The sequence below is a fragment of the Chelonia mydas genome, chromosome 27 (genome assembly GCF_015237465.2).
Source record: "Chelonia mydas isolate rCheMyd1 chromosome 27, rCheMyd1.pri.v2, whole genome shotgun sequence".
In the NCBI taxonomy this organism is placed as follows: Eukaryota; Metazoa; Chordata; order Testudines; family Cheloniidae; genus Chelonia; species Chelonia mydas.
Window position 1 is genome coordinate 3,984,316 of NC_057860.1, and position 16,306 is coordinate 4,000,621.

Below are 16,306 nucleotides of genomic sequence, written 5' to 3' on the forward strand. Positions count from 1 at the left end.
TCCACCACCTCCCTAGGTAACCCATTCCTGTGCTTCACCACCCCCCTCGTGAAATAGTGTTTCCTAATATCCAACCTAGACCTCCCATACTGCGACTTGAGACCATTCCTCCTTGTTCTGTCATCTGCCACCACTGAGAGCAGCCGAGCTCCATCCTCTTTGGAACCCCCCTTCAGGTAGTTGAAGGCTGCTATCAAATCCCCCCTCACTCTTCTCTTCTGCAGACAAAACAAGCCCAGTTCCCTCAGCCTCTCCTTGTAAGTCATGTGCTCCAGCCTCCTGGTCATTTTTGTTGCCCTCCGCTGGACTCTCCAATTTGTCCACATCCTTTCTGTAGTGGGGGGACCAAAACTGGACGCAGTAGTCCAGATGTGGCCTCACCAGTGCTGAATATTTCCCTCGATCTGCTGGCAATGCTCCTACTAATACAGCCCAATATGCCGTTGGCCTTCTTGGCAACAAGGGCACACCGCTGACTCATATCCAGCTTCTCATCCACTGTAATCCCCAGGTCCTTTTCTGCAACTTGGCTAATAGCCATTGATGGCCCTATCCTCCTTGAACTTATCTAATTCTTTTTTGAACCCAGGGCCTTAACAACATCCCCTGGCAAGGAGTTCCACAGGTTGACTGTGCATTGTGTGAAAAAATACTTCCTTTTGTTTGTTTTAAACTTGCTTGCCTATTAATTTCATTTGGTGACCCCTAGATATTGTGTTATGAGAAGGAGTAAATAACACTTCCTCATTCACTGTCTCTGCACCAGTCATGATTTTATAGACCTCTGTCCTATCCCCCCTTTGTCGTCTCTTTTCCAAGCTGAACAGTCCCAGTCTTTTTAATCTCTCCTCTTATGGAAGCTGTTCCATCCCCTAATCATTTTTGTTGTCTTTCTCTGTACCTTTTCCAATTCTAGTATGTCTTTTTTGAGATGGGATGACCAGAACTGCATGCAGTATTCAAGGTATGGGTGTAACATGGATTTATATAGTGGCATTATAATATTTTCTGTCTCATTATCTATCCCTTTCCTGATGGTTCCTAACATTCTGTTTGCTTTTTTGACTGCCGCTGCAGATTGAGTGGATGTTTTCAGAGAACAATCCATGAGGACTCCAAGATCTCTTTCTTGAGTGGTAACAGCTAATTTAGACGTCATCCTTTTTTATGTATACATAGGTCCTGGAACTAAGGATGCAGGGGATGCTGCTGCACCCCCAAGCTTGAAGTGGTTTCCATTATACACAGGGTTTACAGTTTGGATCAAAGGCTCTCAGCACCCCCACTATACAAATTGTTCCACCACCCGTGTATGTATAGTTGGGATTACATTTTCCAATGCGCACTGCTTTGCATTTATCAATATTGAATTTCATCTGCCATTTTGTTGCCCAGACACCCAGTTTTGTGAGATCCCTTTGTAACTCTTCACTGTCTGCTTTGGCCTTAACTATCTTGAATAATTTTGTATAATCTGTTTACTTCTTTTTCCAGATCATTTATGAACACATTGAACAGCGCTGGCCCCAGTACAGATCCTTGGGGGACACCACTATTTACCTCTCTCCACTGTGAAACTGATCAGTTCCTACGCTCTATTTTCTATCTTTTAACCAGTTACTGATCCATAAAAGGATCTTCCCTCTTATCCCATGACTCCTTATTTTGCTTAAGAGTCTTTGGTGGGGAACCATGTCAAAGGCTTTCTGAAAGTCTGAGTACACTCTATCCACAGGATCACCCTTGTCTACATATTTGTTAACTTGCTAAAATAATTCTAAAAGATTAGTGAGGCATGATTTCCCTTTACAAAAGCTGTGTTGACTCTTCCCCAAAAAATCGTGTTCATCTGTGGGTTTGATAATTCTGTTCTCTACTATAGTTTCTATCAATTTGCCTGGTACTGAAGTTAGGCTCACCAGCTTGTAACTGCCAGGATCGCCTCTGGAGCCTTTTTAAAAAATAGGCATTCCATTAGCTGTCCTCCCGCCATGCGGTACAGAGGCTGATTTAAGCAATAGGTTAGATACCACAGTTAGTTGTTCTTAAATTTCATATTTGAGTTCCTTCAGAACTCTTGGGTGAATCCCAACTGGTCCTGGTGACTTATTGCTGTTTAATTTATCAGTTTGTTACAAAACCACGTCTACTGATAGTTCTCAATCTGGGACAGTTCCTCAGATTTGTCACCTAACAGGAATGGCTGAGATGTAGGAATCTCCTTCACATCCTCTGCAGTAAAGACTGATGCAAAGAATTAATTTGTCTTCTCGTCAACATCCTTGTCTTCCTTGAGTGCTCCTTTCTGGTGTAATTTATGCATACAAATGTGAATAAATCAGAACAGGTCTGTACAGAACACATTAGAGTCTGCAAAGCTACGTGTAAAATGAATAACACACCCTCAATCATCCAGTGGCCCCATTGATTGTTTGGCAGGCTTCCTGATTCTGAGAAACTTAAAAAATTGTTTGCAGTTAGTTTTCGTGTCTTTTGCTAGTTGTTCTTCAAATTCTTTTTTGGCTTTCCTAATTATACTTTTTCACTTGACTTGCCAGAGTTTATACTCCCTTCTATTTTCCTCAGTAGGAGTTGACTTAGGGTTTTTGTTTTGTTTTTAACTGCCTCTTTTACTCTGCTGTTTAGCTACCATGGCATTTTTTCCCTCTTAGTATTTTTATGTATTTATTTAGGGGATACATATAGTTTGAGCCTCTATCATGGTTTTTTGGGGTTTTTTTAAGTTTCCATGCAGCTTACAGGCATTTCACTCTTGTGACTATTCCTTTTAATTTCTGTGTAACTAGCCGCCTCATTTCCGTGTAGTTCCCCTTGTTGAAGTTAAATGCTATTGTGGTTGGTTTCTTTGGTGTTTTCCCCCCTAAAAAGATATTAAATTTAATTACATTATAGACACCATTACCAAGCAATTTAGCTATAGTCACCTCCTGGACCAGATCCTGTGCTCCACTTAGAACTAAATGAAAAGAATTGCCTCTCCCCATGTGGGTGCCAGGACTAGCTGCTCCAAGAAACTGTCATTCATGGTATCTAGACATATTATCTCTGCTTTCTACCCTGAGGTGACATGTTCCCAGTTAATATGGACGTAGTGGAAATCCCCCATTACTATTGGGTTTTCTATTTTGTAGTCTCTCTAATCTTCCTAAGCATTTCCCCATCCTTGTCAGGCAGTCGGTAGTATATTCCTACTGCTATATGCTTATTCAAGCTTGGAATTTCTATCCGGAGAGGTTCTCTGGTACAGTTTGATTCATTTAAGATTTTTACTGTATTTGACTCTATGTTTTCTCGAATGGATAGTGCTACTCCATCACCAGTTTGACCGACTCGGACATTCTGATATATTTTGTACCATGGTATTACTGTGTCCCATTAATTATCATCATTCCACCAAGTTTCTGTGATGCCTATTATAACAATATCCACATTTAATACCAGGCTCTCACCTATGTTAGTATTTAGACTTCTTGCATTTTTATACAAGCACAGTTAAAATTTGTCAATATTTAGTTGACTGCCTTCATGTGATGGAACTGTATGGGACTCTTCTTCATTTGACTGTTTCTCTTCAGTTCCTACCTGTATGTTATCAACTTCTATCCTCTCCTCTTCACTGAATATGGAGTATCCCCTTTCATAAATCCTCCTCTAAGGAATGTCTCTATCCACACCTGTTGGCTTTCCCCCTGCCCTTAGTTAAAAACTCCTCTACAACCTTTTTCATTTTCATGCCAACAATCTGGTTCTGTTTTGGTTTGGGTGGAGCCCATCCTTTCTCTTTTTCCAAAAGATTCTCCAGTTCCTAATAAACCTAAATCCCTTCTCCCAACACCATTGTCGTCTCATCCATGCACTGAGACCCTGAAGTTCTGGCCCTGCATGCAGAACTGGGAACATTTCAGAGACTGACACCTTGAGCTCCTGGACTTTAATCTCTTACCTAGCAGTCTAAATTTGGCCTCCAGGACCTCTCTCCAGGACCTTTCCCTGTGTCACTGGTACCTACATGAATCACAACTGCTGGCTTCTCCCCAGCGCTGCCCAAAAGTCTGTCTAGGTGTCTAGATGTCTAAGAGAGATCTGCAAACTTCAAAGCCACCAGGCAATTCACCGTGTGGTTCTCCCAGTCCAATAACTATATTTCTAATACAAACCCAACTATCTATATTTCTAACAATCGAATCCCCTGTCACTATTCGCTAATAACAGTATTACTTCCCTAGGGTTTCCTTCATATGTACTGATGAATTTTAACTGCAAACATACTCCAGGCTTCTGAGATCCTGCAGGAGCCCTGGGTTCAGAGAGACAGCAACAGCCTTGCAGCCTACTTCATGTACATGAACTGAGCCTAAGCCCTCTAGCAGTTTGTAGCCTAAACACCTGCTTCAGGCACCTGGGGTGAAATCCTGGCCCCACTGGAATCAACAGGTGTTTTGGCATTGGCATCAATGGGATAAGGATTCTACCCCGCACTATAATGACTAGTGGGAAGCTATGGGTAGGGGCAGGAATCTATTAATCTTCCTTGCCAAGCAGAGCCAATCTGCACCTAGGTGTGATGTCCTGTGGGCCTGGATTCTGTGCGACAGGCAGGCCAGTGAGGTTGGGAGAAAAGAAAGGTTGGTTTCCAACTCCTGCACTCAATGCCGGACAGTACAGAGTAGGGGGTGGGATAAGGTGTCTTTTGTGTTCCCCCAACCTTGAGGCTGGCCAGGAGCCAGTCCTGCTCCAAGGGGCTGTTCTGCCAGCTGGGGATCATGGGAGCACTCTGGCCAGGCCCTCTTTTTCCCTGCCACATGCTCTAGGCGGGGCAAAATGCCACCACAACAGCATCTGCACAACGTCCAGGAACTGCCCCTAGGCAGGGCGAACCCAAGGGGAGCCAGAGGTGCTGTGTTTCTGGCTGCTTTGTGTCAGGACAAAGTAGCTGAGCAGAGCCAGGTCTCAAGGTCCAGGAAGCCAGTGGGATAAATCATGTCTCTGTCGTACAGAGTGGCAGGAAGAGTGACAGGAAGCAACATAATAATAATGCCTAGCTCTCATCTAGCACTTTCCATCAGTAGATATGAAAGCACTTTACAAGAGGGGCAGTATTATTGCCCCCATTTTATCAATGGGGAAACTGAGGCATGGGGAGGGGTACTGACTTGCACATGATCACCCCGGAAGTCAGCAGCAGAGCTAGGATGAGAATTCAACTCTCCTGAGTGCCAGGCCAGTTCACTAGCCACTAGACCAGCCTGGCTCCCTTCACAAGCAAGTGCTTGTAAAGATTAACTGTTGGCACGTACACAGCCCCTTCCTAGCTCCGAGCTTGGTCCAGCTGCCCTGGCTCACTGTGGAGGCTCCAGACATCACCACTGAAATGCAGACACCACTCAGCACCCTGTGGGAGGCGCCAGAGCAAACCTTCTGGTCCCCAAAAGTACCATGGGGAGCCCACCCACAGCATCAGGGCTTCCAGGTCCCACCTGAGATGCCAAAACAAGAGCCTAAGGCATCAGCCCAACCACACATAGTCAGCTATGTTCCACGCATCCCCATGCAGACTGACCTGGCATGTGGACCATTTTGCAGTTGCAGTTTTCCACAATGTAGCGGGTTTCACAGTCGATCCTGCAAGCCGTGATACTGTAAATGGGGAAAAAGTCTAAGCCCACATCCGACGAGCGACACTCGCCCCACGGAGGGGGCAGGTAGGTCAGCTGCAAGAGACAGAAAGAGCCGGCGGTTAGTAGGTCACAGGCATCAGCTGCAGCATGGAAGGTGCTTGGGGGAAGATGTGTGAAGGGGAAGCTCGGCTCTTTTAACAGATCCTGGCGACGAGCAAGGCACTGAGTGTGTGTGTCTCCCTCATTGTGTCGGGCCCTTCCAGACGGAGGAGCCCCGCTGGGTGAAGGACGAGAGCAGGACTGTAATAGCACGATGGCTGTGTGAAGTGGGGACCGAGCAGGAGGCCGACACAGCAGCTAGACAACGATAGGAGCATGCGCAGTCACAGATGGAGTTTTGTACTGCTAAAGGATAGTGGGACTCGGGACTCGGGGACTCCACTCTGCTCCACCAGGGAAGAGTCCTAAGTGTAGGGACACATCACAAAACAGAAGGGGCAGGCAGGCGTTGGCAGGCAGATCTCCCTTGCCTTGGTGGGGAAGAAACTGGCAGGTTCCCAGAAAAAGCCACCCAACCAGCCCAGGAACAATTTCCCCAAGAATTGTTTGCTTCAGCAACGCCATTTCGCAGTGGGGGAGCGGAGCTGCCTGGGACTTGGCAGAGTAGGTGCAGGGAAAAGGTGGTGGCCTGCGTTTGCCACGGACTAGAGATTCTTGGTGCCTCGTATTTTGGGTGCCCAGTTTGAGACCCTTTAGGACAGGTGCATGCTGAGCACCCCGGCGCTCCCGGGGCAGCCACAGTCCCCTTTGACAATGCAGTCCAACAGCCGTGCAGGGGTGGGACGAGGTAGGTAAATTTGAACAGGTCCAGACAGGGGGTCCTGAATCCCACATGGGAGGCACTGAGAGCTGTGCTTTAGGAGGCAGTGTGGCCTAGTGGATAGCGTGTTAGCACAGGACTCAGGAGGCCTGGATTCTACCCCGGCCTTGCCACTGCTTTGTTAGATGACTTTAGACAAGTCACTCTCCCTCACCCCCTCTTCCTTGCGCTTCAGTTTCCCCATCTGTGACATGGGGATAATCATACTCCCCAGCTCTGAGATCAAGGAATGAATGAACTCTCTCCGAGCCAGGTGTTGGTTATTATTCCCGCCAAAGAGTACAGCTCTGTTATTTTGAGTGTCCAGTGATTCTGAGTGTCTCAGCTTTTGGGGTAAGACAAGTTGGGTCTGATTCACAGAGGCGCTGAGCGCCTGCAGCTGCCACTGATATCGCGCGGTGCCGGGGGTGCTCAGCAGCTTCTCAGAGCGGCAGACATGCCAAATCAGACGACGAAGAATTCAGGTTCCCAGAATCACTGGGTGCTTTTGAAAATCCTGGCCCAATCTCTTGGGGGGTTGCATCCCAGCATGCCTATAAAACACAGCTTCCTTCTGACACCCGTCCCTGTTTTGCATGAAATTAACTGGTTTGTCAGTGTCTTCAGGAGAATTTTTTTTGAGGGGAGGCTGTTTCTCTCCAGCTCAATGGCCAAGTCTCTCTAGCTGGGGCTGTAACAAACTCACATGGTCGGTGGATCAGGCACAAGAGGGGCCCTGTGGGTACACTCAGCAGTGGGCTACAGCTCATGTATCCTGCTGTGTTTAGTGGAGTGACTCCTCCTAGCCAGGCCTTCTGTTGCTGGGGCCTTCCCATCTAGGGAGACCAGATTTTCAAAGTAAAAAACAGATGGCTGTCCCTGGGGTGTGTAGGGGTGGGGAATAAGGGAGCAGCAGGGGATAGTTCAGGTGGACAGTCAAGCAACACCTCCACCCCTTTTTCCTTCTGTGGATCTGACTCTGTACAGGAAGGGCTGGGAACTTATGGGGAGGGTGGTCTGACTGGGAGGCCTCGTGCAGGGTGTCAACCATCCTGGTCCCCCCAAGCACACCTCCTCTCTGGTTACCATATCAGACCTCATTTCACTGAATGTCTCAGGGCGGAACCCTGCAATTCTCCCATCCCAGACTGGGCCCGGGTTGTAGCGACTGTGATCACCCACCAGGTCCGACTTATGTCCTGTTCTGGGACAATGGAAGTGGTATCCAGTGACCAAACAGCCACCTTAAAGCAAGGCATCACTTCTCCAAACAAAAGCATTTCAGAGAAAAAACAGACTGTAAAGCAATAAACCAGACTACGGGCACCTCTAGCATACCAGGTGTCTAACCGTCTTCCACCTGGAGATCCTGGTAGGTCTAAGCTGCCTATAGACCCCCAGACTCCTGTGGTCCCTGTCATAAATATAAAGGGAAGGGTAAACACCTTTAAATTCCTCCTGACCAGAGGAAAAACCCTTTCACCTGTAAAGGGTTAAGAAGCTAAGATAACCTCGCTGGCACCTGACCAAAATGACCAATGAGGAGACAAGACACTTTCAAAGCTGGAGGGGGGAAGAAACAAAGGTTCTCTCTGTTTTTGTGATGCTTTTGCCAGGACCAGAGCAGGAATGCAGGTCAGAACTCCTGTAAAGAGTTAGTAAGCAATCTAGTTAGATATGCGTTAGATTCTGTTTTGTTTAAATGGCTGATAAAATAAGCTATGCTGAATGGAATGTAGATTCCTTTTTTTGTATCTTTTTGTAACTTAAGGTTTTGCCTAGAGGGATTCTCTATGTTTTGAATCTGATTACCCTGTAAAGTATTTACCATCCTGATTTTACAGAGGTGATTCTTTTACTTTTTCTTTAATTAAAATTCTTCTTTTAAGAACCTGATTGCTTTTTCATTGTTCTTAAGATCCAAGGGTTTGTGTTCACCTATGCAAATTGGTGAGGATTTTTATCAAGCCTTCCCCAGGAAAGGGGGTGTAGTGCTTGCGGGGATATTTTGGGGGGGAGACGTTTCCAAGTGGGCACTTCCCCTGTTCTTTGTGTAACACTTTGGTGGTTGCAGCTTTTAACCTAAGCTGGTGAGAATAAGCTTAGGGGGTCTTTCATGAAGGTCCCCACATCTGTACCCTAGAGTTCAGAGTAGGGAAGGAACCTTGACAGTCCCTCTGGCAGAATCTGTTCCGTTAATCACAAACCACTTCTCTCTCCGCCTTGGGGGAGAGAATCCTTTACCAGCTGTTCCTTTGGTCACCCCATCACAGAAATCAAGTCCGTTTCTGGCCTTTTAACCTGTTGGTTCCCAGCACGGGCAGAACAAGGCTTGTAGCTTGTTGGAAACAAGTTTTGGATCTTCAAAGCTAATCAGTTTCTTGTAATTGGCCCCCAAGAGTTTGTTCAGAGGTTGCTTATCTGGATCCATTATTCTGCTTCCCTCCCCCCTCTCCCCAATCCCTTGTTAAGCTAGAATAACACATTCACACAGGAAAGTTTTATAACCCAGTAGACAATAACTTCCCCTCATGGACCAGATCATTCCATTATTACATCTTGTTAGGTGATTCCATATCAGGGCCACACCCATACTGCAGGGAGGGTCAAGTGTCACCACATGGGGCAACTCCGGTGGACAGTTTCACTTCCTCAGAGAGCTCTTTCAGGTGACCACTCTGTAGAGGTTACAGAAAACTCAACGAGGCTCTGGGGTTGGTCACACTGACAGGGAGCAGGGACGTCCCTAGACACCCTGTTCCCATCAGCACGGGGGGGCTGGAAGGGCTCCCTACAGCACTGATCTCTGCTGCTCCTTTATCCAGCAGAAGCAGCAACTGTGGAGTGGTGCACAACAGGGGCTGCACATTCTGTGTTGCCAGGTCTGGAAGCAAGGGAGTATCAAATCCAGGTCTTGTGGTATTTCGAGGACTGGGTAAGAACTGCAAGCACCTCTTCAAATGTGAGGGGGTTTCCTGGTCCTGCTTGCAGGCTAGGGCTCTTTAGGGAAACATGAGATGATCAGAGTCAGTTAGCGTACTGTCAGCCTGCACTAAGATGAGTTGTGCCTCTCTGTTTTCTGGGGAGCAGCCTGTTTTGTGTCACTCAGTTTTGGGTTCTTGTGTGTTATCATTCTGATTTCTGAGAAATAAAGTTGTGTTTAGTTGCAACCTTCCAGCAAGGGTATTCTATGTTTTTATCGAACTTCTCCGATGGTGTGCCAAGAAACATAACAGGTCTCTTGTGCAGGAGTTCGGAGCAGTAAGTAACCACAGAGCCACTAATCACGCAGCATCACCTGGCTTTGTTAACTCACTAAACTTATTGCCTCTTGGGAGAGCAGTCTGTTGTGTTGAGGTACAATTCCTGGAGGGCTAAATTCCTGACAAAATCCTTCCTGTTGCCATAAAGAGCTAGGTAAGTTTTAACATGAATCTTTACTCCTTGTCATTATGACAATATCTCTGGACGATAGTTGATGTTTCTTTTACAGCATCTGTGAGATGGAAGGCAGCAGCCTGATGAATCCTGCACTTTCAGGGTTTTGTGTCATGAGAAATTACGGATAGTACTTCAAGGGGAAATTCATGCACTGCAGAAAGTTGACAGATTCCCTCAGGTGGTTATAAATTTTAAGGCTCTGTGTGGATCAGAAAATGCACAGGCAGGGCCCGCTTGGGAGAGGAGAGTGCCCATGGTATAGAATATGCCCAGAGGTCAGGACTGCACATGTCTTGAAAGAAGGAGCATAGTCCGGAGCATTTGAAGGAGCACAGTTTGGAGCAGTGGTCCCCAACCTTTCCGTGGGAATAGCATATTGCTATTTCCAGAAGACTGTGGCGGGCGCCAGACACCTGCCGCCAAAATGTCCCTGCTGAGTGTGGCCGCCGGAGAACCATCGAGAAGCGTCGCCGCTGAAATGCCGCTGACAAATGGGCGCTGCGTTGGGGCCCACTGGTTTGGAGCATAAAACCCATTTCCCAAGTGCTTTCTGGCATGCAGCTGCTTTAGATTTTGATGAAAGTGTTCCCATTTCTGCCCCTTTGGCTGATAGCCATGCTAGGGGTCAGACGGTGACTGGAACTGGACTGTGCAACCCAGTCAGTTTCAGTGGTGTGAATTTCACCTACATCTTGCATTGTTTTTTCTTCTTGGCTGTTTGCAACTGCTGCAACAGCTCTGTGGATCCATACACCGTACACTCTTCCCTACTCTGGTCCAAGGTTTTCCTGACTGTTTAATGCCCTAACCTAGCAAGGCACAGAACAGCCTCAATTCCAATGGGATCTGAGGTTGGTCACGACTTTGAAGGAGACACGCAGCATGATTAGCAGAAAGCCCTGAATAGGCATCCCCGGGGGTTTGACTCAGTCCCCTTGTCTATTATGAACCTCACATTTGATTCAAGACTAGATTCTTTTCTGCAGCTCTTCCTGATGTTACGTTTCATAGCACAGCTGGATAACCCAAAGCCCAGGGAATTTCAGGGGCTACTGGGACCATGTTGACTGCTACTCTTTAATGTGGTGTCATGGGCAAGTATCACTTTCAACTGGATGTACTGGCCCAATTCTGATCTCAGTTCTAGTGGTTCATCTATTAGTTATTTATCTATAGGTCCATCATCGTAGCAACTGAGCACCTTTGAAGGCAGCAGTATTATCCCCATTTTGTAGATGGGGAAACTGAGGCCCAGAGAGGCAAAAAGACTTGTCCGAGATCATGCTGCAAGTCAGTGGCAGAGCTGCAAAGTGCACCCAGTTCTTCGGACTTCCAGATCATCCTTTATTGGTTATTTCTCCCTGCCCCCTGAGATCTTTGCTCTGTGCACAGAGAACAGCACACAAGGGGAACGCCAGAGGTGGTGGGAGAGAGAAGCAATGTACAGCAGGGTGCTTGGCTGCTTAACTCAGTTGCCCCTAGTAGCATGAGGCCAGTAGGGTAGTGAAACGCCCACAGGCTGCAGCAGCTGCAATCTTTGGCCAGGACCCTGAACACCTGTAAGAGATTTGCAAAATTTGGCAGCTGTGTGAGTGATCCTGGCCCTGGCCTGCAGGAAATGGGGCCATTACAGAAGCTGATTAGCACAGAGAGGGGTAAAGTTTAAAGGTCTCACAGCAGGGACTAGCTGGAATAAAACTCTCTTTTTGAAAAATCCTGTGGACCGAGGAAACAAGCCTGAAACGTTGAAGCAGCCGCTAATGACAGGGAAATGGAGCTGCTGGAAAAAAGTTTTACCAACTGGAAAGGGAGCCAGCACATTATTTCAAGGCAGCTGGGAAAGTGAAGGACACAGGCTGGCCAGCTCTGCAATGCATCTGTCCCCTGCCCTGTAGTTCGCAGGCCTGCACAAACATAGCTCCTCCAGTGCACCTCACTTGAGACTGGCAGCACTCCCTGCTGCTTCAGGCTTGTGGCTTCTTGAGCAGCCCTGGCCAATCCTCTACCTAAGAGGTGATTATGGGCTAGGCTCCAGCAGATTTTGGTGAGCAAACCCATTTTCCCATCTGAGCTAATGCAGGATCTGAACCCATGACTCTGGCTGTAAAAGAGCAGAATGCAAAACCCATATGCTACCAAGGCCCCCCTTTAGATAGCCCCTAGATTCATAGGTGGATAACAATGCATTCCAGCAAAAAAAGACTTTATTGTAGAACAGGTGGAATTTTAGGCTATAGGAGTGTGCTTTCATCCATTAGCTTCTCTCTGTCTTCTAATCTATCTCCCCTGCCAATGTGTGTCTGGAGAAGGCCCAGCACACTTCTGAAAGCTCAAACACCGGAAATAATCAATAATACGGCCTCCACTGCACTGCAGCTAACTATCTATTCGCTTTGCAGAGTGTAGCTCTTTGTTTCACTTGCAATCTATAGATGGGGAAGAAAATATAAAGCCAGTGCTCATAAAGTCTGTGGATGACACAAAAATTGGTGGAGTGGTATATGCTGATAAGGTCAGGACAGTTTCACAGAGTGATCTCCCTCGCTTGGTAAGGCGGGCTCATTTGAACAACACACACTTTAATGCAGGCAATGCAAGGACAAACATCTAAGAACAAAGAATGTAGGTTACACTTACAAGATCATAGAATCACAGAACTGAAGGGACCTTGAGAGGTCATCTAGTCCAGTCTCCTGCACTCAAGGCAGGGCTAAGTATTATCTAGACTATTCCTGACAGGTGTTTGTCTAACCTGCTCTTAAAAATCTCCAGTGATGGAGATTCCACAACCTCCCTGGGCAATTTATTCCAGTGCTTAACCACCCTGACAGTTAGGAAGTTTTTCCTAATGTCCAACCTAAACCGCCCTTACTGCAATTTAAGCCCCATTGCTTCTTGCCTGATTCTCAGAGGTTAAGAAGAACAATTTTTCTCCCACCTCCTTGAAAACGTGTGTATTTGAAAACTGTTATCATGTCCCCTCTCAGTCTTCTCTTCTCCAGATGGGGGAAAGGGCTGTATTTTGGGAAGCAGTGAGATCTGGTTTGCACTTACTACCTTTACTGGTATAGCTATGTCTGCCAGGGGTGTGAATCTAGCCAACACGGCAAAGAAGACAAGCCCCCCAGTGTCGAGGCAGCTATGCTGACGGAAGAGTTCTTCTGGTGGCCTAGCTAATATCGTTCAGGGAGGTGGCATTGCCATCAACAGAAAAACACCTCCTGTTGGTGTATGCTGTGTCTACCCTAGGGGGCTGTGCTCCGTAGCCTGGTGCTGAAAGAGATGTAAGGTTCCTGGTGGAAAGCAATGGAAAGTGAGCTCCGGTGTAGTACGGTGGTTTAAAAGCTGACTTGATCTTTGAGTGTCTAAACAAAGTAATGTAGATGAGGAGCAGGGAAGTGGTGTTACCTCTGTATAGGGCATTAGCGAGGCCATGACTGGATCCTGCCCCCGGTTCTGGTGTCGACACTTTAAAAAGGATGTTGACAAACTTGAAAAGGTTGAAAAAAAAGCTACAAGAGTGATCTGAGGTCTGGGAAAACTGCCTTCCAGGGAGAGATGAAAGAAGCTCCATCTATTTCCTTTATCCAAGAGAAGGCGGAGAGGTCATGATGTGTAAGTACTTCCATGACGAAGAGATCTCTGATAGCAGAGGGCTCTTTACTTTAGCAGACAAAGGCAGAACAAGAGACAACTATTGGAAGCTGAAGCAAGATGAATTCAGACTGGAAATAAGTGAGACTAATCAATGGGCGCTGGTCGATGACTGGGGCTTTTAAGTACTTCTGCAACATAATACCTAAATAATAATAAATAATAAATTAATTATTATCATTATTTCATTATTATTTACCATGCCCTGAGCAGACCCACAGATGTGCGAAAAACAAATATCACCTCATTCAGCCCATAAAATGTTTCTATTTCAGAGCCTAGGACACATTAGAGGCAGAACAATTTTAGCGCCCGGTTCCCATAGTTCTTCTCACGTCTGGTACCTAGCAATGTTTCCCGTCTATTGTGTCTACTTTTAACCGCTTTGCAGTATTCTGAGGTAGAGAGCAGAAAATGCATTATACTTTCCTTTTGTTTTTGAAAGCAGCAACAGGTTTGACATGCTTTGCTTCAAACACAGACTATTTCTTGCTGGCACAGTGTATTGGTTGATGGAGGAAAGCTTTTTAAGGGATAATATTAATCACATCCTTCTGTTTTTTTAAAGGAACACATGGCAATGGCCCATGATCCTACAGCCCTGAGGCTTGGTTCTAGTGTGCCGCTTTAAAGCGCTTTCCAACGCCTCTGAAAATACCTACTGAAAACAGATGTAGGCGAGAGAAACTACACAGTGGAAGCAGGATGCAGACTCTGTTAAGTGAGAAACTACCTCTATACAATCCATCAGGCACAGGCATTGGGTACTTATAACAGATTTATTATGAGCACAGAGGAAGGATAATAGCCTTGTGGTTAAGGCACTGATGGAGGACTCAGGAAACCTGGCTTTGAGCTTTGTCTCTGCCCAGGCATCTTGGGTGAGTCTCGTTACAGCCAGCCACTTTTGGGTGTTAGAAAGCAATAGGAATTTTCAAAGCAGACTGAAATCGGCTCTTAGTACAGTGCGCCCAGATGGTCTGTGTGCTCCCAGCCGGGGAGCTTCAGAACTGCTCTGCTGTGGGAGGATCTCCAGTGCGGCTATTCGCCTTGAGTGGAATTTTCAACTCCGCTCTCACTGAACTGAGCAGTAAAACTGGTTTCACTGGACGAGAGTGTCAGGGTTCCTTCCCCACTCTGAACTCTAGGGTACAGATGGGCTGTAGCACAGGGCTCTGTTACAGACATAGTGGGTCAGTCTACACAGCAACGTAGACTAAGGCTCGGGCTGTTTCGTTGCTGTGTAGATGTCAGGGCTCAGGCTGGAGCCCAGGCTCTAGGACCCTTCAGGGTGGGAGGGTGCCAGAGCTCAGCGCCAGCCTGAGCCTGGGAGTCCTCACAGCAATGAAACAGCCCCACAGCCTGAGCCCTGCAAGTCTGAGTCAGTTGGCACGGGCCAGCAGCGGGTTTTTCTTTGCTGTCTAGACAGACCCATTGTCTCTCAAAGGACATTGCAGAATAAGGAAGAGCCTGGAGAAGGGTAATGGAAACTAGCTATGTGGGGACAGACAGCCATAACAGGAGAGACTAAAATGACTAGGGCTATTAATCAGGAAAAGGGACAGGGGAGAAGAGGTGGGAGAAGGGTAAGGGGAATTCCTGGGCTAAACTTCTGGAAGTTTGGATAAGTGAGCAGCCAGCTGGGACTCCTGACTCCTTGAAGCTTGGATCACACGTACTGTGGTGTGTCCTGCTCCCATGGCTCCTCCATCCCCTGCTCTGCTGGTTTGTGTCCCCCGTCCCAGGATTTACCTGACCCCCCAATTGCATGAGAGTCCCCATCCCTCCTACGTCTCTAGGCTCCCTCTCCCCACAGCTGCTCTGGGTCTCGGCAGGAGGAAGGGATGGCCCAGGCGGAAGGGTTACCTCGAGCTATTATGCTCATTTTGGTTTTGGCATTCACAGGAGCTGCTGCACTCAATGCTTCAGGTGTTTTAAAGGACCTTCCCCATCCACATGGATAGGTATGGAAGCGGGGTGTCAGAGAGGAAGCAAAAGGAGAGTCAGCCCCACATCTACCAAGGCACACAAGCACACAGCTTAGGGGGGCTCACTGCACGCCACTTGGCTTAGGGGACCTCTCTCCTCCGCCCTTAGCATGGGGATTTTCACTGGTTCTGCCTAGCACAGTGATTCAGGCCTTTGTTGTTTCCTAGTGGTAGATTTTTAAGACCGGAAGGGACTGTTGTGATCACATGGTCTGACTTCCGCCATAATACCCAGCTCTTGTATAGCGTTTTTCATCTATCCCTCTGAAAGTGCTTTACAGAGGCAGTCAGTATAGCGATCCCCAGATAGCAAAACTGGCGGCACCAAAAAGTGGTGGGTCACCCAGTAAAAGACCTGGGAACAGAATGCAGCTCTTCTGAGCATCAGCCCACGACTGTCTAGCAGGCCACACTGCCCCTGAGCAAACACCCCTCTTGTACTAACTGAGATGGAATAAATGGTCCAAAGGTGTTAACAGAACCTAGTCTCTGTCCATCATTAAACAGTGTTAAACACGGTCTGGGGTTTGGTATACAGGGATCTCAGCCAGCTTAACAGCATCACCAACACCCCATTAAAAATCCCTTTCAACCACTTATTAAAGATACAGAAAAGAAGGAAAAACAGCTAACGCACTGGAAATGTAAATTATTCAGTAAGGCTGTGATTTGAAGAACATCCCTTGTTCCCTTTCCCTTCAGCAGGGGAGAGTTTTAGAAGAAAC

General features: G+C 47.1%; 1 protein-coding gene across 3 annotated transcripts in view; it reads right to left on the minus strand.

Annotated features, from left to right (window-relative positions):
- ASIC2 (acid sensing ion channel subunit 2) overlaps window positions 1-16,306 on the minus strand; it is a 1,285,436-nt gene that overhangs the window by 45,835 nt on the left and 1,223,295 nt on the right. For all 3 annotated transcript variants that reach the window (XM_043536829.1, XM_043536830.1, XM_037887013.2), the window contains exon 4: window positions 5,582-5,732. In XM_043536829.1, the coding sequence (XP_043392764.1) occupies window positions 5,582-5,732 (151 nt within the window). The remainder of the gene's footprint in view (window positions 1-5,581; window positions 5,733-16,306) is intronic.